Source organism: Neoarius graeffei, chromosome 13 (assembly GCF_027579695.1).
Source record: "Neoarius graeffei isolate fNeoGra1 chromosome 13, fNeoGra1.pri, whole genome shotgun sequence".
In the NCBI taxonomy this organism is placed as follows: Eukaryota; Metazoa; Chordata; class Actinopteri; order Siluriformes; family Ariidae; genus Neoarius; species Neoarius graeffei.
The window spans coordinates 13,058,471-13,082,561 of NC_083581.1; the positions used below are offsets into that span (position 1 = coordinate 13,058,471).

The following is a 24,091-nucleotide window of genomic DNA, read 5'->3' on the forward strand; positions in this document are numbered from 1 at the left end:
ACCAGCCTCCCCAGTCCTGATCCACAGGCCTCCTTGTGTCACACTGGGAATGAAGAGCTTCTTATTCCACTCACTCTTGGGTTCTGGGATTTTCCTTTGGTCCAGTGTGGCAGAACTTGGTGCTTTGGAATCTGATAAACCAGTGGATGCGTCATGGCTTGAGGCAATGTGTACAGTGTTTACTTTGTGTGGAATGCAGGTGGGACATGTGGTCATATCTTATTGCCACAGATGCAAGCCTTGCCTGACCTTGTTCTTAACTCCTTGTAAAGGAGCAATGACCGAGGCTATAAGATTCGGTAATTATTTTATTGTTTCATGCACCAAATGATGCCAGACTTCAACCCATCATGGTCCTTGGTCCCAGAAAAATGAATCCATAGTTCTCAAAGACAAATGCGCACCAGTTAAGAAGTGTCTCTTACTTAAGGACAAGTATAACCATTTCTATTTATACAGAATAAAACGCATATAAAAAGGGAATTAATCAGAGTAGCAAACAAGAGGGCAAGGGGAACTCTCAACACAATGTTGCCACCACCGTGCTTCACAATGGGGATGTAGGATCATGTCCCAAATACTTTATTTGTTATAAAGTATGTTTGCCTACATTTTCTAATATATGAAATATGAATTGCACCTCACAAAACACGCTATGGCAGTTAACAAAAAATTTATTTTTTTATATAAACCTGCTTTGTTTGATTTATATAATTGACCATAAAATTATGTTGCTTAATAATTACAAGTGACACACCATCTGTTATAAATTAAAAATTTCATAGGTCATAAAAAATACATTATTAATAACATTATTACTAATATGCAAGTAATAAAGTCTTGATCTCCGCTCAGTTAGGTCACAGGCATCAAGCCCCATCAGCCGATGATGTCATATGGGTCCTCTGATCCTCAGCAGCTTACTGGTCTTGTATTTTATTTATTTACTCATAATTCGTCCAGTCTACGAGGTCCACAGTGAATATATGCTGGAGAAACTGAAAGCCATCAGGAATGAAACCATGAGGAGAAGAACCTTCTGCATCCATAAGCACATCTCCAGTTTCTGTTCCAGACGGGAATTAGCAACCATAATCCGTGTTAGCTGGAATACAGACAGGAAAGGCATAAAATATACCCTTTTTTGCTCATGCTTCACATAACACTTCTAGAATATAAATACAGACAAAAACTGATGATAAAACAAAATGAAAGTATCATTCCAAGTAATACAATAATTCCAAGCCATGCTTGTGTTTGTAGTGTGTGTTCATTAACCAGCTAGTTATGTTATTCATATACAGTGAACATACCACAAGCTAGCATTAGTTACTTATACTACTCAAAAACATGCAACATTGCAACCTAACATTACATAATTATGTATAGCTGTCATATGTTGTGGACAGAACTAGCTAGAAAGTTATTTTTGCTGTATACAACATGTGCAACTTTGCAAAAGCTATTTTCTAGCTGATTAGTGGGGAAACAAAAAGAAATAAAACATTTCACATGATGCAAGGAGTTTTGCTACCAAAGAATATTTTACAGATAAAAATTATCTCCAAGGCACTGAAGTGTGATAAGGCTCTTTATCATTTATACTATGCAGCATGATATTTAACGCATATCATACATTCAATTTGTATAAAATCTGAGCTTTGAGACAACCGACGCTATATTTTTAAGCTGGATAAAGTTGTGTGTGAACGTTTTTGAAGGCTAAACCAAACTAAACTTCCCTGCCAGGTTGATAGTTTCTGTAACATGGATTTTTTAAATATTTTCTTGTGTTGACAAACACTAATCACTCACATATAGTGCATACCTATAAAATGTATACATCTATAAAATCTCAGTAGTGCACTGCAAGTTATATAACTTGCAGCTCAATTGAGGTTCACATTAAAGTCTCTCAGGAGTGAAATGTAGGATATGAAGGTTTTCTTAAATTAACTGAATTTCCATGAATACCAGATTTTTGTAGTGTAAATGATTTGGGAATAAATTTGCTCTTATCCAGGTTGATAAATGAGGCCCAACATGTGTTCACTTACTGCTGTTTGTAGATCATGTGTGTTGTTAGACGTGACAGAAATGGCTTCATTTGAATTGCTCAAAATAGGTTTAGGAGGCTCAAGAACATGACACCGAAGCCTGAAAGAGACCAGAGGTGTTAATCAGTAATCACAGTTAACTAGTACAATTCATATTTTTTTCCTAGTCTAGGTGTAGTACATCAAAAAGCACCAAAGATATGATAATGTGATATAAAAATAGGTCTGATTGAAGTGTTTGGGTGAAGTGTTTAATCACCTGTGCTCCATGATTTTTGATCTCAATACTTCTTTCCAGAACTGAGAAAGATCAGAAGTTCCAGCGTTTGGCTCCATTTCAGCCGCCATGACCAAGAAACGGTCCTGAGGAGATGCCTGGAAGCCTACACACACACACGAATGTGCACATGTGACATTACATTATCACTAATAAAGGTTGAGAAGGTAGTGGTAGCGCAGAGTGGGGATGGGGACACTCTTTTTTTTTTTTTACAGCATAATTACAAAGATCTGTAGCCATGACTACACTTTCTCTCACTGACATCCTGCAGTGGAAATATGTTTCAATTAAGTTACTATTGAAAACTTTGGTTGAATACACGTGTCTTTGTTTTGTACCTCCATGTAATGAAACTAAAATGTCCACGTTAGCTCCAGGCTCACAGGTGCTACTGCTTGGCTTCACACGGTATTTTTCTGGTGCTGTTGTTCGTACCTGTAAACAAAAGGAGAAATTTTACATCTAGATATCCTGTCAAACATTTAAAAATCTGAGGGCTCATCTGACGTCCCTGCAGGTCTGCAGACTACCCCTCACCTTAAAGGCCACTTGGTTTTTGGTGATGTTGTTCAGGATGATGAGACATTTTTTCTCTGTTTCTCTGGAGCCAAAACTGAGTTCCTCAGCTGGACTGAAGCAGAGACAGGCAGAAAAAGATTAGATTCATTATCTGATGTGCTGAGTTTACATCCATGGTTCAAGAGAAACAACATAAAGGAGATAAGTCAAAATAATGAGTGATGATTAAGAAGGAAAACAGGCTATGGTGGCTGCAGATCCAGCTGCTGCAGGACTAGATGCAAGATCCAACACACACACACACCGACAGAGAGAGAACAGATGGTGGAACAGATCCTTCTACATGTTCCCAGCAGGTGATTGTAGGCAAAGGAAACATAAAAACTTAGAAACTTAAAAAATACTAAAAGTAGAAGAAAATGCAACAAACAGAAGTGCACCAGACCTAAAACCCTCACCCTTGTGAAGGCTGCTCAAACGCAGTCTACATCTGCCAAAAGAACATAAATGAACCCATATAACACAAGCCCTTACAACATGTAGACACTTACAACCTAGACAGGGTATTGGCCAAGACATGAATGTAGCCCAACTTCAGGTCATACCCCTGTAAAGACAAACTCCTCCAATTTACACATAATGTTGTGGAGGAAAATCTATGTTTACCATGAGTGGAGACTTCAAAAGAATTTCAGGTGAGAAAAGTAGAACAGTATTCCTGATGATGTTCCAACATCTTGAAGTAGCACACAGCATGCTCTACTTCTCACCAGAAGTGTATCATAAACAGATTCTGCTAGAACAGTAGCACTATTCCTTACTCTCTTTAGGTTTTAATAATGCCACCTTTAGGGCACTATTATCAGTGCACCATTATCAGTGCCTATAATTGCATACTAATTTGAGCATTTAAATGTAAGTGGCTCGAGACCCCCATGTCCTAAAATTCGCAACATGCGCTTCAGAGAAAATAAGGAAATCAAAAGAAGAACATGGGATGCAAGAGCACAGATAAAAACCCTTGGCCCTTTAAGAAGAATCTCATGACCCAGAGTATTTAAAATTTAGGGAATCAAACTATTCACAAAGCTGCTCCCCCACACACACACACACACAAACACACACACTTTTCTTAGTGGAAACAACAAAATCTGATTTAGAGAGGGACACACTACAGCTAGCAATGCTAACTAATAACAAAGGAAAACAGTGCAGTTCCTGAACAAAATCAATGAAATATTAGATTTTGAAATATTAATAACTCTGTTGATCCCGTTTACATTTATAACCAGCTTCCACTACTCTGAAAATGAAACCACATCAAACTGCACTCCTTGTACACTATCCCTTCTATCCTAAAGTCTGATCACTGCCCTTTGAAATCATTGCCTACATTTGGAACCCAGCTGCTCACCTGAGTTTTCCTGGTTCCTCTGATCTGGGTTAAATATCTGACTATATTACATTGTGATGCTGGGTCTTCAAGTAAGAGGTACCACCATGCCTGGAGTGCCATTAAAGGAAGCTCAACACCATGGCCAGCTCATTGCCCAGTTGACATCAAATGCACATGCATCTGAGGCAGAGCTACATCCAAATCAACCCAGGTCGAATTAAAGACTTGGTTGGTGATTTAATAAGAAGCATTCATAATAACAAGATGACAATAAATGCTCTGCTGAATGTCTGCATATCAGAAATACAGGAAGCCTGATGCACTGCTTCAGCACTCCTGATAAAACTCATATTGGATGATTGACTTGGCTTGACTGCAGTCATTTCTGAGATTGACTGCACCAAAAGGACACCTTGTGGAGGGAATACCAAGCCATTCCTTATCTTCTTCCCCAGTATGAGCAAAAGCCCATATTGGACAGCTGTGCCTTACAGAGAGGTAAGACAGGTTTGGGCAATACCATCACCCAGACACACTTATCCACTTTGCCTATCCCCTCCTCTCTGGAATAGCAATCCTCTCAGTACCCTCACTTACCTGTACCCTACATAATAAATGGGGCTGTCAGGTTATCACTTAATACAGTACAGCAATGTCCCCAGGTTTAATAAACTGTGAGTGGACATTCCCGCCCCATCCAAAGCCATTGCCAAAAGAACTCCTACTCCTTAACTAGTATTAAGAAATACACTTTCTATTCTTTTCTTCTTTCTGAATTAGTGCCTGCCTTAGGAAACGAGACAAGAAGAAGACCAAAACAGGCTTTGTACAAATCCATGCTCATGCTAATAAGTTAGCCTGGAAATGGGACTTCACTCTGCTTATTAAAAAAAATACCAACATGCTTCCCTGATGTGTAAATGAAGCACAATTCTAACCACACACACAACTAGCTTGTTTTATGATTTACAGTCTGTCTTCTCTTTCTTCCTTCTCAGTGTTCATATTGCACAGCCATGTCAGTTTGCTAGCTAAAGAAGAAAGTAGATTTGTTCCATTAAGTATCATATACAATTGGAGGAGTCAGAGAAGTTCAAGACCAGGATCACACTTATAATATTTTAGAAAAGTCCTAGAATGTTGAACATCCATGGTAACCAGGGATGATGGGGTAATATACGATGTGCAGTGAACAACAAAGCCTTCTGGTAAGTTGTACTCCTGATGTTTACACCCATGATGATTCAATCCTGCATCCAACAATCTTCACGTAATCTAACACAGTAATGCCCTTCAGATGTGGGCCCAGGAGAATGAACCTCAGGGAAAATGAGAGGGAAACAAATATTGGAAAGGGGGTTAAAAACAGAACTTGACTCCTATGGCCTGTATATTACTCCATCACCATCACCTGTCCACCTATTCCCATGTACACCTCCACTCTGTACACTACCTCTCCATCCCTACCACCTGTATACCTCTGCTCTGCACACTACCCCTTCAGCCCTACCACCTATCCACCTCCTCTCCATATACTAGACCTCCATCCCTACAACCTGTCCCCATCCACTCCATGCACTACCCCTCCTTCCCTACCCCCTGTCCATAGACCACCCCACTGTCTCTACCACCTGTCCTCATCCTCTCCATACACCATTTCTCCATCCCTGTGACCTGTGCACCTACTCTGTCTGTATAACCTATTATCCTTCCATTCCAACCAGCTGTCCACCTTCTCTCAATACACTATGCCTCCAACCCTACAACCTGTACAATAGTTCTGAATCCCCACAGTATGCAAACTACCTCTGTTCCTACTACCTGTATGCTACTCATCTAGCTTCATTTCTACATCATGTGCACTACATCTCTATCCTCATCCCTGCAACCTGTACACTACCCCTACCTTTACAATGGCTCAGTTCCTCAACCTCCACCACCCCAAGGGCTCCTAACATCTTTTTAGATTGTTCACTAATCATACAACTTACTGTAATTTACAGCCACTACTTCATACCTGATGTGCAGCAAAGTGCCCTTAAAAGTGGTCAAAGGTTTCCTAGCTCCTCTGAGTCGACTCAAACCTTCGGTTTTGTCTGATTCTTCTGCAAAATTCACCTGAAAACACAAATGAGAACAAAATGGAAGAAGATAGTGAAAAGTTGAACACATCAACGTCCATCCATTATCTGTAGCAGCTTATCCTGTCCTACAGGGTCGCAGGCAAGCTGGAACCTATCCCAGCTGACTATTGGCGAGAGGCAGGGTACATCCTGGACAAGTCGCCAGGTTATTGCAGGGCAACACATCAACATCTTGTGCAGAAATTAATTCAGTTGCAGAAAAACAGGCCATAAAGCAAAAACACTCAGCTTCAGCATGACCCCTCTTGTCCTCATTCCAATAGCGTTAACATGACCCCTCTGTCCTCATCCCTATAGCTTTAGGACGACCCCTCTGTCCTCATCCCTAAATAGCAGTACTACTACTAGTAGTAGTAACAATACACAAATATTTAAAATATAATTCCAGAAAAAGATTTCACCAGTCAGTAGTGTGTGTGCGTGCATGCACGCACACACACACACATCATAAGTGAGTCACAAGACACAAAAGTGCTGAACCTTAACACTTGTATTTTCCTGAGATTACAGAAGTAGGACAGAAGCAAGAATTGGGAGGGAGTCTACACACACACAAAAAATAGTGACATAGAGGAAAAGTTAAAGGTCACCAGCACTGATGGGCCAATGGGTGCCACTTCCTGAGAACGAGCAACAAATGCTTGTAAGTCTAATTATTTATGTATTCATGTCGTGTCATCATGTGTGTTTATTTATGTTTGTTTATGAACAACTGAAAAAAGAGCCACTTCAGTTCTGAAATGCCATTGATTTATTTTGATATTACTGGATTCCAGTCAATTGCCAAAACAGAAGAGATAAAATTAGTATTACAAGATTAAATAAAACGTAGTGCTTTTTAAAGCTCATGATTAAATTATACATTCATGAAAATTAATGTTTGAAGGTAAAATAAAATGCTCTCTGTTGTTTCATTACAGCAACAACAGGAGAAGACAGTTGCCAAGAAGCCAAATTACAAACTGAAACAAAGTGAAATGAAAGATTAAAAAAGCATAGATTTAAATTAAAAGAGAGGGGGGAAAAACCAGTGAAAATCCAAATAATTTTTTTTTTTTTATCATTAACCAGTGGCTCTTATAATGGAGGCTAAAGAGTTCAAAAGAATGGAAGAGCATAAGGTACATAAACATGGGATTGGAGCACAGAACATGTCTGTACCAGAGCTGGTATGGTTTCATGGTATCATAGTTGGTTACAGTTTCTGATCGGAAAGTTTTCTAAATAAGACAAGGCTTTTGGACTAGGTTATGAGCCTGTGAAATGTTTACACCGTAACACCTGCACTCTATACCCATCCAGGCAGGGCACTACCCCGACACCACGTACACTGCCCTGCCGACACCACGTACACCACCCCTATGATGTGTATTTCTTGGAGGCAAAATTAAATAAAAGGACATTTATTAACCCAACAGTGAAACAAGATTTCAATTAAGTATAGCACCAACTGCAGTTTTCTTATAAAGTGAAAGCAAAATTCATGGAATGTCAGTGGAGTGCTTAAAAATGTTCATATTTAAAACATTAAATATTCATTCATCTAAAAAGATTAGGTCACTAACAGGCACATGGCCCTGGGAAGACAGTAAAAGGACAGCAGTCCTGTAAAGTCCCTCTGGCACTGAGGGTGAGTAAAGTCATAGCATGTGGTAAACAGAGAAATGTTTAGTACCATCATTTTTGTTAACTGCCTAGTAGCTACACTCAACGTCAGCAAGAAAAAAAAAAACAGTGAAATCGATTGGCTAATGAGAAAATACACTTCAACCTGATTTACAAAATTATTGGGACATAATAAAATACAGTATGGCAATTTGTGCACAAATTATTCATAACACCATGTTAGCAGTGATTAAATCAGAAATGTAAATTAATCCATCAACAAACAAATCAAGTAAATAATTAATTTCCTCAATAGTCATTAAACTACAGATTCTCTAAAAGTTTAAAACAAAAAGCAACAACAAGCAAAACAAAAAAGTGAAATCACAAAATGGAACATCTGGATGAAATGCGATGGACGCTGGTGATGTGAGGAAGATGCCAAACGCCTCCATGATCTTAAAAGTCCTTATTTTAAAACAAAAAAAGGGAAAAATTAACTTTAGAACATGATGAAACTAAGGGCTGCAATGATGTACTGTGTTATAATGATGACAAAAGTAACACAAAGAGACATGCTCAAAAGATATATGCTGGATTATCAAATTGTAATTTATCTTACATAGTTTAGTACTAAATTTATCAGCGACTCTTGTATGTTTATGTTAAAACCACTCTTTGTTGATGCTTCTAAATTAACCTTGGACTATAAACCAGATTTCTAAAAGATTTAACACTGAAACCATTTTTTTTTCTGTGTGTAAGCGATTACTGGCACCCACCTGTTTTCTGTCTTACAGACATGGCATGAGCTTACATCGCTAGATCCTGAGTCACTAATTAGAATAATAACAACATGCACTAACTTGCTACCACATTGCTGTAATATATACACACACACAGACACACTGGGGCAAAAAAGTATTTAGTCAGTCACCAACTGTGCAAATTCTCCCACTTAAAAAGATGAGAGAGGCCTGTAATTTTCATCATAGGTATACCTCAACTATGAGAGACAAAATGAGAAAAAAAAATCCAGAAAATCACATTGTCTAATTTTTAAATAATTTATTTGCAAATTATGGTGGAAAATAAGTATTTGGTCAATAACAAAAGTTCATCTCAATACTTTGTTATATACCCTTTGTTGGCAATGACAGAGGTCAAACATTTTCTGTAAGTCTTCACAAGGTTTTCACACACTGTTGCTGGTATTTTGGCCCATTCCTCCATGCAGATCTCCTCTAGAGCAGTGACGTTTTGGGGCTGTCGCTGGGCAACATGGACTTTCAACTCCCTCCAAAGATTTTCTGTGGGGTTGAGATCTGGAGACTGGCTAGGCCACTCCAGGACCTTGAAATGCTTCTTACGAAGCCACTCCTTCGTTGCCCGGGCGGTGTGTTTGGATTCATTGTCATGCTGAAAGACCCAGCCACGTTTCATCTTCGATGCCCTTGCTGATGGAAGGAGGTTTTCACTCAAAATCTCACAATACATGGCCCCATTCATTCTTTCCTTTACATGGATCAGTCATCCTGGTCCCTTTGCAGAAAAACAGCCCCAAAGCATGATGTTTCCACCCCCATGCTTCACAGTAGGTATGGTGTTCTTTGGATGCAACTCAGCATTCTTTCTCCTCCAAACACGACAAGTTGAGTTTTTACCAAAAAGTTCTATTTTGGTTTCATCTGACCATATGACATTCTCCCAATCCTCTTCCGGATCATCCAAATGCTCTCTAGCAAACTTCAGACAGGCTTGGACATGTACTGGCTTAAGCAGGGGGACACGTCTGGCACTGCAGGATTTGAGTCCCTGGTGGCATAGTGTGTTACTGATGGTAGCCTTTGTTACTTTGGTCCCAGCTCTCTGCAGGTCATTCACTAGGTCTCCCTGTGTGGTTCTGGGATTTTTGCTCACTGTTCTTGTGATCATTTTGACCCCACGGGGTGAGATCTTGCGTGGAGCCCTAGATCGAGGGAGATTATCAGTGGTCTTGTATGTCTTCCATTTTCTAATAATTGCTCCCACAGTTGATTTCTTCACACCAAGCTGCTTACCTATTGCAGATTCAGTCTTCCCAGCCTGGTGCAGGTCTACAATTTTGTTTCTGGTGTCCTTTGACAGCTCTTTGGTCTTGGCCATAGTGGAGTTTGGAGCGTGACTGTTTGAGCTTGTGGACAGGTGTCTTTTATACTGATAACGAGTTCAAACAGGTGCCATTAATACAGGTAACGAGTGGAGGACAGAGGAGCCTCTTAAAGAAGTTGTTACAGGTCTGTGAGAGCCAGAAATCTTGCTTGTTTGTAGGTGACCAAATACTTATTTTACCGAGGAATTTACCAATTAATTCATTAAAAATCCTACAATGTGATTTCCTGGATTCTTTCCCCCCATTCTGTCTCTCATAGTTGAAGTGTACCTATGATGAAAATTACAGGCCTCTCTCATCTTTTTAAGTGGGAGAACTTGCACAATTGGTGGCTGACTAAATACATTTTTGCCCCACTGTGTGTGTGTGTATATATATATATATATATATATATATATATATATATATATATATATGTATGTGTGTGTGTATATATATATGTGTGTGTGTGTGTGTGTGTGTGTGTGTGTGTGAGGTTTGTTCTTTGAAGCCCTGGCAAGATCTAACTTCCAAAAGACTCAATCTGAAATCTAAGCAGAGTCATGTGCACATACTTTGCATGTCCAATACAAGACTTATTACAGGCTTTGAGGTCCCTTATAAAATGTTTAAAATACAATATGAACACAAAATAAGAGTTTTCAGTTCTTCGGCTGTGTACATTTTAAAAAGGTTATCAGCAGCAGTGGTGAAAAAGTGCAGCAAATATCTAACATGAACCCAACCTTCCAGAGTCTTAAGAAGCCATTCAGTCATTTTGAGATACTGAAGCATAATTATGCTATTCATTATTAAAACCTTTTCATCAGGTATAATTTTATCATCATCAAGCAGAAAGGCACATCTGCAAATTTAATACCTGCTCTCTGGATGTACTTATTCTGTTCCTGAAGGGATGTACAGGAAGTGAAAAGTCACTTCTTGTTTGTCTCTTGTGGGCGTGGCCTGTAACATTTTTTAAAATGTACATGCTTATCCTATTTTTTTTTTTATTATTTATATTGTATACTCTAACAATTATTGGCCGACAATGAAGTGAATATTGGTGAATTACCTCAATAACCGAGATGAAGTCAAGGTTATTATTCACCAAGTCTGAGGTGGATAATTGTTTTAGTATAAATACACAGGTGATTGTTTAAAAAAAAAAAAAAAAAAAAAAAGAAAAAAATTATATAAAAAAAAATAATTTATTGCAAACTTCAAAAGAGGCATGTAAATGTGATAAAGGCACGGTACAGACTTGTCATTTATCTATGCAGAGTCACATAAAATACTTTGTTTTGAAATAGATCAAATAAATGACAATTCCACCTTACCTTTGAATAGTTTTAGACCAAACTTCGTAGCATCTTTAGTGCTTTTAGGAACAGCATTTTCTTTCAATCACTGGTAATTCTTCCTCATTTACGGTGATGAAGCAACTGGCAACCATTTTACTGAGGTGATCATCAAGAAATATTCCAAATTTCTTGACCAATCAGCGTGTATGATTTTTGATAAATCACCTGCATATTTATTCTAAAGCCCAATATGATTTACACAGACCACTTTTGTTTAAAATATACTTAAGTTTACATGTTGCTCTGCTTTGTACTAGCTACATTCACAGATTTGCAAAGCAAGCTAACTACACATTTCCACTGGAGGGACAAACAAACAATCTCTACTACTTCCTTCCAGGCTTTATTTTTATTCAAAATGTCTCTATATGCATTTAATGAGAGGTCATATATGACGGGATAAACCGTTACAAGTTTTTCTGCATCAAACACAAAGTGGGAATTAATTGCAGGTAGGAACTAAAGTTCTGAGTGGGGAACTGAAGACACGTCAGACCTTTGGATTTGTTGCTTTACCGCATCTTACCTAATTTGCAGAGAAGTTAGAAAATCTCAATTGTAATGTTGCTTGTCTCTGAAATTGCAGCTCTGTGCTGTGCATGTTCATAGAAAAATAAACAGATTTCTGCAAATTTAATACCTGCTCTCCGGACATACAGTATCCACTTGCAGGAGCAATTACTGTTCCTCAAAGGAATATCAGGTTCAATAAACCACTCTGCAGGTGCTACATCAAATAGTTTGCATTTTTGCGTATTAACAGCAACTATTAGGGCAAACTAGGGGGGAAAACCTCAGACAATTGTTTTGCTTATAGGAAAGACACAAATTCTGCATAGAGTGCATTAGTAAAATACTTTTTTTTTTAAGTTATGAAGTTGTGGAATTTGGTTTAATATGTTAAAAACATTCAGAAAAAAGAAAAACCCACTCTCTCATTCCCAGACTGATGTTTTTCAATTGTATTTTTTTGAATGTGAAATAAAAACAATCAAAATGCAATAAACACAGTGGTGAGACAGAACTGCTGAACCTGTGTGCACATGTTGGATGGGAGCATTATTAACACCAGCTTCCTTAAAAGACGAGTGAAAAGGAAGTGAAAAGTTTTTGACCATTGTGTTGAACCAGTCTTGTTTGTTTCACAGCTGTGTGAGAACTTCAGCTGCTGACTAAGACTTCAAACTGACACTGGTGTGGTTAGAAATGATAATAAAATGAACCATCAATGTACTGTAATACTGGTTGGAGTGGTATAGATGTGGTATAATCCCTACGCTAAACAAACACACTAAAAAAAATCATGGGAAAAAGTTTCATGTCAATCAGAACAATAGCTAGACGAACTGATAGATAAATAAGTCAGGAAATGAGTACATAAATAAATACACAGCAACCCTGGTATAACAAAGTCCTTGAGGGACGTTCAAATAGTTTGTTATACCGAAAAGTTTGTAATATTGAAATAGACCAACTTGTCACACCACTCACTCACACTTACATAAAACAAAACCAACTGTGTTTAATTTATATTTAATTCACTTACACATTTCCAAAGTAAAGGAAATAAGTCACTCTTTCCCATGTCATCAAAATAATGTGAACACTATAAACTTTCAGGAAGTAAAAGTACATGTGGCAGCAAGAATATGGTTGAGTGTCAGCTGTGAATGGCGAGGAGCCAGGTTCAACTAGCAGGTAATATGTGATGAGGAGTTACACCGGCATCTAATTACTGGGTGTCCATTAACATGTTTCTGTGTGTCTTTCAGATGGACAATAATTAGAGAGAGGGAGCAAGAGAGCTGTGTGCACACGTGAGTGAAATCTAAAAAGTGAAAGCAAAGATAAATTAAAAAACAAAACAACCCCCCACACACACACACACACCTTGACCTGTTGTGCCTGTCTCTCAGTTCCTCATTGCCCCAGCATACAAGCTGTTACAGTCTTAGACTAGTGTCCTATCAGTTTTACTTGCTAAAGAAACTTGTAATCCTGGACTGCTTTAATTTTAGGCACATTCTCCTTTATCATGAATTTCTCCTTCCAAGTCACTATTGCAGTTCACTGACTGAGTTAAAGGATCACGAATGGAGGCGATGATTTCTTCATCTGTTATGGAAATGATGGAGGTTACTGGTGTATCACTGTCAATGTCCACCCACTGACTCACTAAGTTTTCTAAATTTTCACCATTCAGTTCATTAATGTGTTGCAAATTACCAATGAGATCAGCAGTAATTTTGTCTTTTTAATCGATCCTTTGATCACCATTCTCGATAATTGTTAGTGATAGACACCTAAGTGAGGCTCGATAAGCCTTTGTTTGATGGCATTAACACGAACTGCTAATTTGCCTGTGGACTTGATTACTTATTGTTCGTCTCTGGGGGGGGGGGGGGGGGGGGGAAGAGGAGCGCATGGCTCAGTGATTTAAAAATTTTTTTTTGAAGACGCCGACGACTCATTGTCATTAAAGGCAGGGACACAAAATTAGTTTGTTATATGCAAAGGTTTGTAGTAAATTAGTTCTTTATAGTGCAGTTGCAGTGTATTAGCTTTGCTAGTCAGATAGTTGACAGCTTACTTTTTAGTAGAATTTGCTTTTATTATTACAACGCCGATTCCAAAAAAGTTGGGACAAAGCACAAACTGTAAATAAAAACAATGCAATAATTTACAAATCTCAAAAACTGATATTGTATTCACAATAGAACATAGACAACATATCAAATGTCGAAAGTGAGATATTTTGAAATTTCATGTCAAATATTGGCTCATTTGAAATTTCATGACAGCAACACATCTTAAAAAAGTTGGGACAGGGGCAATAAGAGGCTGGAAAAGTTAAAGGTACAAAAAAGGAACAGCTGGAGGACCAAACTGCAACTCATTAGGTCAATTGGCAATAGGTCATTAACATGACTGGGTATAAAAAGAGCATCTTGGAGTGGCAGTGGCTCTCAGAAGTAAAGCTGGGAAGAGGATCACTAATCCCCCTAATTCTGCGCCGACAAATAGTGGAGCAATATCAGAAAGGAGTTCAACAGTGTAAAATTGCAAAGAGTTTGAACATATTATCATCTACAGTGCATATCATCAAAAGATTCAGAGAATCTGGAAGAATCTCTGTGCGTAAGGGTCAAGGCCGGAAAACCATACTGGGTACCCGTGATCTTCGGGCCCTTAGACGGCACTGCATCACATACAGGCATGCTTCTGGGCTCAGGAATATTTCCAGAGAACATTATCTGTGAACACAATTCACCGTGCCATCCGCCGTTGCCAGCTAAAACTCTATAGTTCAAAGAAGAAGCCATATCTAAACATGATCCAGAAGCGCAGACGTCTTCTCTGGGCCAAGGCTCATTTAAAATGGACTGTGGCAAAGTGGAAAACTGTTCTGTGGTCAGACGAATCAAAATTTGAAGTTCTTTATGGAAATCAGGGACGCCGTGTCATTCGGACTAAAGAGGAGAAAGACGACCCAAGTTGTCATCAGTGCTCAGTTCAGAAGCCTGCATCTCTGATGGTATGGGATTGCATTAGTGTGTGTGGCATGGGCAGCTTACACATCTGGAAAGACACCATCAATGCTGAAAGGTATATCCAGGTTCTAGAGCAACATATGCTCCCATCCAGATGAAGTCTCTTTCAGGAAAGACCTTGCATTTTCCAACATGACAATGCCAAACTACATACTGCATCAATTATAGCATCATGGCTGCATAGAAGAAGGGTCCGGGTACTGAAGTGGCCAGCCTGCAGTCCAGATCTTTCACCCATGGAAAACATTTGGTGCATCATAAAACGGAAGATACGACAAAAAAAAGACCTAAGACAGTTGAGCAACTAGAATCCTACATTAGACAAGAATGGGTTAACATTCCTATCCCTAAACTTGAACAACTTGTCTCCTCAGTCCCCAGACATTTACTAGCCTGGGAAATCCCATGCTGCTTTGCACAATCGTTCCAATCTGAAAAGACAGCATGGAAACTATGGCCTAAAGGCTCGCCTGAGTTAGGGAGCCAATCCAGGGATCCCAGCAGTAATTGAAAAAAATAGAGGAATGTAAGAAACTATCAGCAGGGGTCAAGGGGGCTGCAAGCCCTGAAGCTGTTGAGATTTTAACATTTAAAGATGCTATAGAACCAGGGCTTTGAACCAGTTCAAGGAACGAAAACAAAAACCGGGAACTTTTTCTATTTCACATGAAACAGAAACCAGAAACTTTATTATTTTTTATGTTCCGGAACAGAAACGCTTATTAAAAATAATGGTAACCGGTTAATACCGGTTTTTATTTCGTTCCTCAAAGTTTCCGTAGCCTACAAATAAAAAAAGTCATTCTTCTCCTGCGCAAGTTTCTATGACCCGCTGGGGTTCACTTCCTGTGTGACGTTCGCTGACTGAATGGAGAGAGCGGGAGGGTGGACTACTATCACGTCTCTCCACATCTTAAATAAGAGGTAAATATTGCAGTCTATCGTTATTCGAAAACGTCAATTTCAAACACGATATCAATATATTTGTCCACGTTAATGAGAGGCTCGCGAACATTAAATGACGTTAACCTCTGTTAGCCTATCAATGCATAGGGCCTGACTAGCCTTTGGTAACACACTAAACGAATTATCTTTCATTTTTTGGCACTTTTTCTGTTTGTGTAGATGGGAAGACATACTGAGAATCCAAATCGCCAACATTTGAAATAATTGTTTTGAATTATTTCTTGTCTTATTTAATGAAGGTTGTAATAGAATTAGCCTACATTTGGCTTAAGCCAGATGAGACAGAGACATAATTTTATAGCCATTTGTTAAACAGCTGACAGGGAACGTAATTAACCGTTCTGGGAATGAAATTTTTTTGTTCTAACCGGTTCGGGAACGTCTATTTAACGGTGGAACCCAAAACCGGAAACGTTAAAATTCCGTTTCTGTTCAGAACGAACCAAAAGGAAAAAAATTCTGTTTCAAAGCCCTGTATAGAACACATTTTTTACATAGATTTAACATAGAAAAGCAACAGAATTTAACAATAACGTGTATCTATTTGATGGCATATTTTGTAATCAATGACATAAGTGCCAAAAAAAAATTGGTATTTAGCTATAAAAATTAGATGAAAATGTAGCTTTGAAGAATATACTTCTTCTAACCCGGACACTGTTCCGCTATCTCTTTTATGGACGATATCTTTTTTCCACAACATATTTAGGGCTGTGAAATTGTAAATAAGAAATCCGAGGAAAAGGGGGGGGGGTCTGGGGGGCACAGCCCCCCAGCATAAGCCGGGGGTCTGGGGCCCGCAGGGCCCCAGACACCAAGCCATTTTAAGTGTTATATGGTGTATTCTGAGCATTTCCTGCAAGTAAAAAATTGATCTCAACAAGTAAATATTTGACTAGTCTTGGTCTTCATTTTGCCATATAAAATACCTATCAACAGTTTTCTCTTTTAAAATGAAAGATCCATGTAAAATACCTTGAAATATCTAATAAGTGCCTATGTATTTTATCTCTTAATCAAAATAAAAGTAAAAAAAAATGTGTAAATAACAATTTAAAGAAATGTTAATAAAAGAAAACTTTGATAGGCCTTTCAAAATGACTTTGTGAAAAATCATGCTCAATATTTAAGTGAGAGATACCTGTTGTCTTCCAAATTACACTTAATTCTTGTATTATGTCCTGGCTTTTTCCAAGAATCTGTCACAATGTCTCTTGTCTACAGAGCAAAAGTTTAAAAAAAACTAATGTTTCTTATCTAATATATTATTTACATCTTTTCTTTTACTTCTGGCTCGTTCTATTCCTCTTTGCATCACTCCCAGCTATTTCTTTCAATTCATCTTTCAGTAAGGCTATTAGTTATTAGTTCTATAGTATTTGCATTCCTCTATTAAAGCTATTTACAAAATGTTCATAGTCTGTCAAACAGCATCTAATGAAAGTCTTTTAATTTTCTTTTCTTTAACACCATCTCTTTCAGTTTTGCAAACTTGTTCTTTTTCATCTTTTCCTTCAGTCTGTCTGTGTGTTCTTTTCTAGCCCTCTTTGCATCTCTCTCAAACACCTCCTTAGCTTTCCTTTTTGATGGCATCTTAACTATGTCTGATCTTACACCCTGTAAATTCACGTACGCGGTGCCAGGTCACGCAATAGCTATTTTTAGCTCTGTCATGCACGAGTCGCAGTCAAGACGTGTTCCACGCTCAGCTGGCATAAAACTCCGCGAGTCCGGCTGTATTGAGCCGCCGGTCTCGTGCAAGGCGATTAAAACCGACTAGACCCCCCCAATGATTTTTAATGCAAAAATAGACGTTTTGTGAAGATGATATTTTTCGCGACAGAATCCGCGGAAATTTCACAGCCCAGCATATTGAATTAAGTTCAACGCATTAGAAACAAAAGCACGAACAGAGTTAAAACACGTTTTCTAGCAAATGGGCGCAGCCATATTGTTTTCTCGTTCTATCGCGTACAGTCTCGCGGTATTTACATCAATTTAACTTTTGAGTGTTCCCGAATGTCAACGAGAACAAACGAAGCTGACAAAAACATCGCTAAACAAGCAAACCAAATCAGAACGTATTCTGCTGGTCATTTTACTTAAACAAACATATTTTTAACGGATATACAAGAGATTTAAAAAAAAAAAAAAAAAAAAAAAAAAAAAAACACCACCACTTTGGCTAGAAAAATAGCGGAATTCCGCTAAATAGCGGACGTCTGGGATCCCTGGCCAATCAGAGAGTGGGGAGGGGTGGAAAGACGGTGACGCGTACTACTCGACAAACGGAAGCTTGTAGTTTATTTGAGACTGTTTACGGATCACATTTAACATGGCGGCGAGCGATACAAACCAAACTTTCGATCAAGCTTTGTCTTGCACAAACGGCAGTAATCGTTTGGTGCCATTGTTTTCCTATTTTTGTTTTGCCTTCTCTTTCTCTTTCCTTCTCTTCTTCGCCTCTTCGTCGCTCTAACTACGTCACCGGGTACAACTGCCATGATTGGCCATGGGCTACGTATACGCCAAATGATAGACATTCACAACGTCCAATAAACGGCCGTTGACAATCGTAAACCACACCTCCCCTACGAGAAATTCAATAGGCGGATTCCAGACCATATTTCACTTGTGATATGGTCTGGTGTTAACCAGACTAGACATTTACAGGCTGTTGTAAAGAGAAAAGGGGATGTCTCACAGTGGTAAACATGGCCTTGTCCCAACTTTTTTGAGATGTGGTGTTGTCATGAAATTTGAAATCACCTAAGTTTTCTCTTTAAATGATACATTTTCTCAGTTTAAACATTTGATATGTCATCTATGTTCTATTCTGAATAAAATATGGAATTTTGAAACTTCCACATCATTGTATTCCGTTTTTATTTACAATTTGTACTTTGTCCCAACTTTTTTGGAATCGGGGTTGTATCATCATCATCATCATCACCACCACCACCATCAGCATAATTTTCAGTTTTATTAAATTAATAAGCCATAAAAATAATTAGGATAAAAAAAAGACTGAGTTAAAATCATTATCAAAATTGTCAGTGCTAATTTAGGTAGGAACAAACAGCAACTTTCCACTGGAGTATTAAAATGTACAAAAAATATTTCTTAAAAAAAGTACAGTGCTCATTTTTATAAAAAACAATTATGGTAAATTTTTGTGCAAAAATAAAAACAGAATATGGACTGAAGGTCAACACTTCGACTGTAAAAACTATAAATTGCTAAGACAATATTAATGTGTCCCCTGAAATGAAATTTAGATGGAAACACAACTAGTATTAGTTAACATTATAAGAAGAAAAGCATCTCTTCGTCAGTGCATTTGAACAAACTATTGAAAATGTGTCAAAGTAAAGCTAATACACTAAAATCCAAGTATGAGCCAATGAAAAATGGGAGAAATTAAAGAAATCTCTACCTTTTTGGGCTTGATGGCTTGTTCCATGTTAAAGCTGGAGTCCAGACTCTCTTTACACTCTGGCTCTATGTCCTTTATCTCGCCTTCATCCTCACTAACGATTGGTCCGTTCTCACAAATCGGAGACTGGAAGTCATCATCCGGAAGTGGTGGATAGCTGTATTTAAACTGGTCCTAAAAGTCACAAACATTTTAATTAAACAGATTAGTCATATTAAGAAAGAAAGAAAAGAAAGAAAGCACAACTTTATTCATCACACACTTGTGAAATTTCCTCTCTGCATTTAACCCATCTGAAGCAGTGAACACACACATGCACATACACACACACACACGCACACACACACGCGCGCACACGTGAGCAATGAGCACACACACATACCCAGAGCAGTGGGCAGCCATGCTAACAGCGCCCAGGGAGCAGTTGGGAGTTAGGTGTCTTGCTCAAGGGCACTTCAGCCCAAGGCCATCCCATATTAACCTAACCTGCATGTCTTTGGACTGTGGGGGAAACCGGAGCACCCGAAGTAAACCCACGCAGACATGGGGAGAACATGCAAACTCCACACAGAAAGGCCCTCGCCGGCTGCTGGGTTCAAACCCAGAACCTTCTTGCTGTGAGGTGACCGTGCTAACCATTACACCACCGTGCCGCCCAATACATTATTATGTTTTATTTAACAGCTAGGTGGTCTCGCGTTTTAGTGCCAATACTGTTAGCTAAAAATCATAGCTAGCTGAAAACATTTATTTATGACTGCCATATTATGACTGAAAGCTGGGATCGCATAAGTATTCACCCCCGTTCCGGTGAAACCCTTAAATTAGTTCTGGTGTTATCAGACGTAGCATAATTAGTTGAATGTATTCGATCGGTGCATAATTACTGAGTCACATGATCCCAAAATAATAAAACGCACACCAAACTTTGAAGATCCTGAAGTGCAACATTAAATCATTAAAGAATATGGCACAACCGTGTTAGTGACTGGGTAAAGACGGGGAGGAAAAAAGAGGCCAAGGGTAACTCTGAAGCTGACGCTACACCACCATGCTTCACAGTAGGGATGGTATTCTCAGGGTGATGGCCTGTGTGGTGGACTCCAATCACATGACTTCTGATGGCAAGATGGGTGAATACTTATGTATATGAGCTTATAGAAAATGAGCAAAGTGAACATTTCATTAAATTAAAAAAACAAAAACAACAATTTGTCAGGATACTAGGATATAGTACATACTATAAAGTATAGTTTCCATTTCCGGTTGAGAGTACGTAGTGCGTGAGTTTGCTGCCGCTTCTCCCCGGCGTTTTCTTTCTTTTTTGTTTTCTTTAACTGTGCTTCTGATTTTTGGTAATGTGTTGCAAATCCATTCAGTTTCTTTTTGGTTAATTTTGGACTCTTCTTGCTTGGTTTGACACCGGCTTTTTGCAATCACCTGTAGCTAACCCGCCTGCTAGCCCCCTCTTTCTTTCCACCCGCTTGACTTCAGCAGTGGTGAGTGAGTTTCCACCATTTACTACGCTGTTGCCTTGTTTTATGTGCTGGTTAGTCAAATTGCTTCCCTGCACTGTATTCTGGGTGTGGTACCACTGGTGTTTTGGCTCCGTTTATGAGCGGTGTTAGGCTAAGGTGGCTTTGCAGTGTGGTGATCCTGATAATGCTCAATGGATTTGTTTCAGTAAACCACTATGCTCATCATTGGGCTGCGTCTATCCATCTGATTTTTTGGATCGTGACTGTGAGGCCTGGGTATTGGTTTTGTGGCCTGGGCTTTTACCCATGTTTTACATCTACTCGCCGGAGGAATTAAAAAGCCTTGGTGCGCTGCACTGCTTGGATTACGCGGTATTTAATTTGTGCCGCTCTATTGGAATCGCGCGCCGCCCTCGGTACGTTCACCGGTCTCCACACTCTCCGACTGCTCATTATGCTTTGGAGTCTTCCATACCCATCATATGGACTCACAATCGGATTGCCAAGGTCAACAAGAACGCTCATGGAGTTAATCACGGTGTTCTTCGCTCACTTGGGAAACTGCAATATTCTGCTGTCTCTGGATTGTCACCTGTGTTTCCTGCAAAGATTGGCCTTTTAAACTCCTGCTCCATCACCAACAAAGCATTACTCATTAATGATCTAATTATCCAAAAGACCCTGGACATACTTCTGCTGGTGGAAACATGGCAACAGGCTGAGGACTATCTACATTTAAATGTCTTCACCAGCTGGATACACACATACTGTGTATCCAGCTGGTGAAGACTCAGACTCCAGATGCATGTGGCAGGGCCTGCAACACATCACCAATTTCCAGCAGAACAACAGCATGGTCACAGCCAACCACAACACATCACCAGATGAGCTGAACGAGTTCTATGCTCACTTCGACACCCTCAAAACCAACCAACACAGAGGGATTCTACCAACAGAGGTAGCACAGAGCTCTTCACCTATTGTGACCATAACCGAGGTGAGCAAGGTCTTCAGGAGGACTAACCCCCGAAAGGCAGCCGGCCCTGACAACATCCCCGGCCGTGCTTTGAGGGCCTGCTCCACACAGTTAGCAGAGGTCTTCACAGACATTTTCAACCTGTCCTTCTCCATGTCTTCTGTGCAGGGGCGCCGCTAGGGGGGGGGGGGGGGGGGGGGGGGGGGAGTTAGGACGATTCTAAGGGCCTGGCACTGACAGGGGGGCCTGTGAGGGATATTAATATTATTTTAATAGTATTGCCTTGTGTAAGTTTTTGAAATAAAATATTTCATTTCATCTGTTAAAATAAGCAAATTATGCATGGTTATGATTTGCTATAACATTTTTCTTGAATTATTTATGATATTGTCATTTCACCCCTCCACCCTTTTTACTAATGGTACAGTCTGATTCTGGGAGCGGGACACGTGAAATGTGTAGCTCCGTGTATGCACAGAGCTATTAGCGCAGCTTAGATCAGCTGGCAGTTTTTCTCCATGCGCAATAGAGGTGTACATTCTAGAAGTTGCTAAGCAGGAGCAGGTGTGATAAATTATGAAGTCCGGATATCACACTGTGTGAAAAAAAAAAAAATCACCTTTTTTCATAGGTATCTTTATTGTATAATTAAGTCTAGATGTTTTGCCATTGTTCATGTGTGGATTTGTTGATATTGTTAAGTATTTAACTTTAATATGTTGCACATTAGCTGTGGTCATAGATATCATTGCTATTGTTCATGTGTGGATTTATTGATACTGTTGCTAAGTATTTAACTTGAATATTTGAACATTTGCTGTGTTTTCTAAAAATGTGTGATGCCTAAAAGAAACCAAAAACACTTAGTGGATTTCTTGCAGTGCACTATGTAATTGTATCAAAAAACTAGTGTAGTTATTCATCAAGGCATACATTTGATCACATACAATAAGTCAATAGATGGAGGAAACAAAGAAATACATTTTGTAATCCTGATTATTGATGATGTTTGCTGGAGGGCTCTGGAGTATCCATAATGTGCATACAGAATGCTATAAATCCATACTGATACAGTGATTCATGCAATTTCTCTCAACACAAACATTTAGATTGAATGAACTCCATAGGCTACTGATAATAGTTGCTCATAAAAGGAAAAAAAAAAAATTATATATATATATATATATATATATATATATATATATATATATATATATATATAATTTTTAAGGCAACAGTCTATTCAGTCTAATTCTGACAGTTCTGCATTTAAAATGTTCATATACCAAATAATTGTATCACCTAAACTTGCTAGATAGCTGATCACATGCATAGTAAAGTAGAAGTGCCAGCCAAAAACAGACTTCAAATTCAGTTGCTTGAGCTTGAAAATTTTACCGGAGGGGGGGCCCTAAATTGTAATCTTTCATAGAGCCCAAGATTTCTAGCGGCGCCCCTGCTTCTGTGCCCACATGCTTCAAGACCACCACCATAGTGCCCCTCCCAAAGAAAAACAATACAACATGCCTGAATGACTATCGACCAATTGCACTCACTTCAGTTGTAATGAAGTGTTTTGAGAGGATAGTCATGTCATACATCAAAAAGGGCATCCCAGACACAATAGACCCCCTTCAATTCGCATATCGTCAGAACCGTTCAACTGATGATGCCGTCAATGCAGCCATCCACACAGCCTTGTCACACCTGGAACACAGGGACACCTATGTTCGAATGCTGTTTGTGGACTACAGTTCAGCCTTCAACACTGTCATCCCCAGCAGACTGACTGAGCCCATGTTTACATTAGACCGTATCAGTGGATCATCAGATTAACGTTTTTAAAACGATTAGTGTGCACACAGAAACACCAATACACGATTTGCGTGCACATAGCAACGCCAATACATGGATACGCTCGGCTCCGCAGGCATCCTGCGCTCCAAATCACTCCGCCCTGAACAGCGAGTGCCCTCTGGAGGGTGCGCACTCCGGCCCTGTGCAGCTCACAGAGCACGCGAGTGGAGTGCACGAGCCACGATTCGGGACTGAGCCGCTGTGTGTGTGATCCCAGCGCATATCACTTACCACTTGCAAGTGGAAGGATGGCAAGCCTAAAGACAATCATAACTACACAATGGGCAGTATTTGCATCAGTATTTTCATACTTTTATACTCTTTAATGAAA

At 39.2% G+C, this 24,091-nt stretch overlaps 1 protein-coding gene across 2 annotated transcripts in view; it reads right to left on the reverse strand.

The window, feature by feature from the left end:
- Positions 1–295: 295 nt before the first annotated feature.
- The window catches only part of mospd2 (motile sperm domain containing 2), a 104,403-nt gene continuing 80,607 nt past the window's right edge, over positions 296–24,091 (reverse strand). For both annotated transcript variants that reach the window (XM_060937267.1, XM_060937268.1), the window contains 7 exons: positions 19,450–19,623; positions 6,270–6,370; positions 2,875–2,968; positions 2,676–2,772; positions 2,317–2,440; positions 2,058–2,157; positions 296–1,105 (listed from right to left, as the gene is read on the reverse strand). In XM_060937267.1, the coding sequence (XP_060793250.1) occupies positions 965–1,105; positions 2,058–2,157; positions 2,317–2,440; positions 2,676–2,772; positions 2,875–2,968; positions 6,270–6,370; positions 19,450–19,623 (831 nt within the window). In that variant the 3' untranslated portion in view covers positions 296–964. The remainder of the gene's footprint in view (positions 1,106–2,057; positions 2,158–2,316; positions 2,441–2,675; positions 2,773–2,874; positions 2,969–6,269; positions 6,371–19,449; positions 19,624–24,091) is intronic.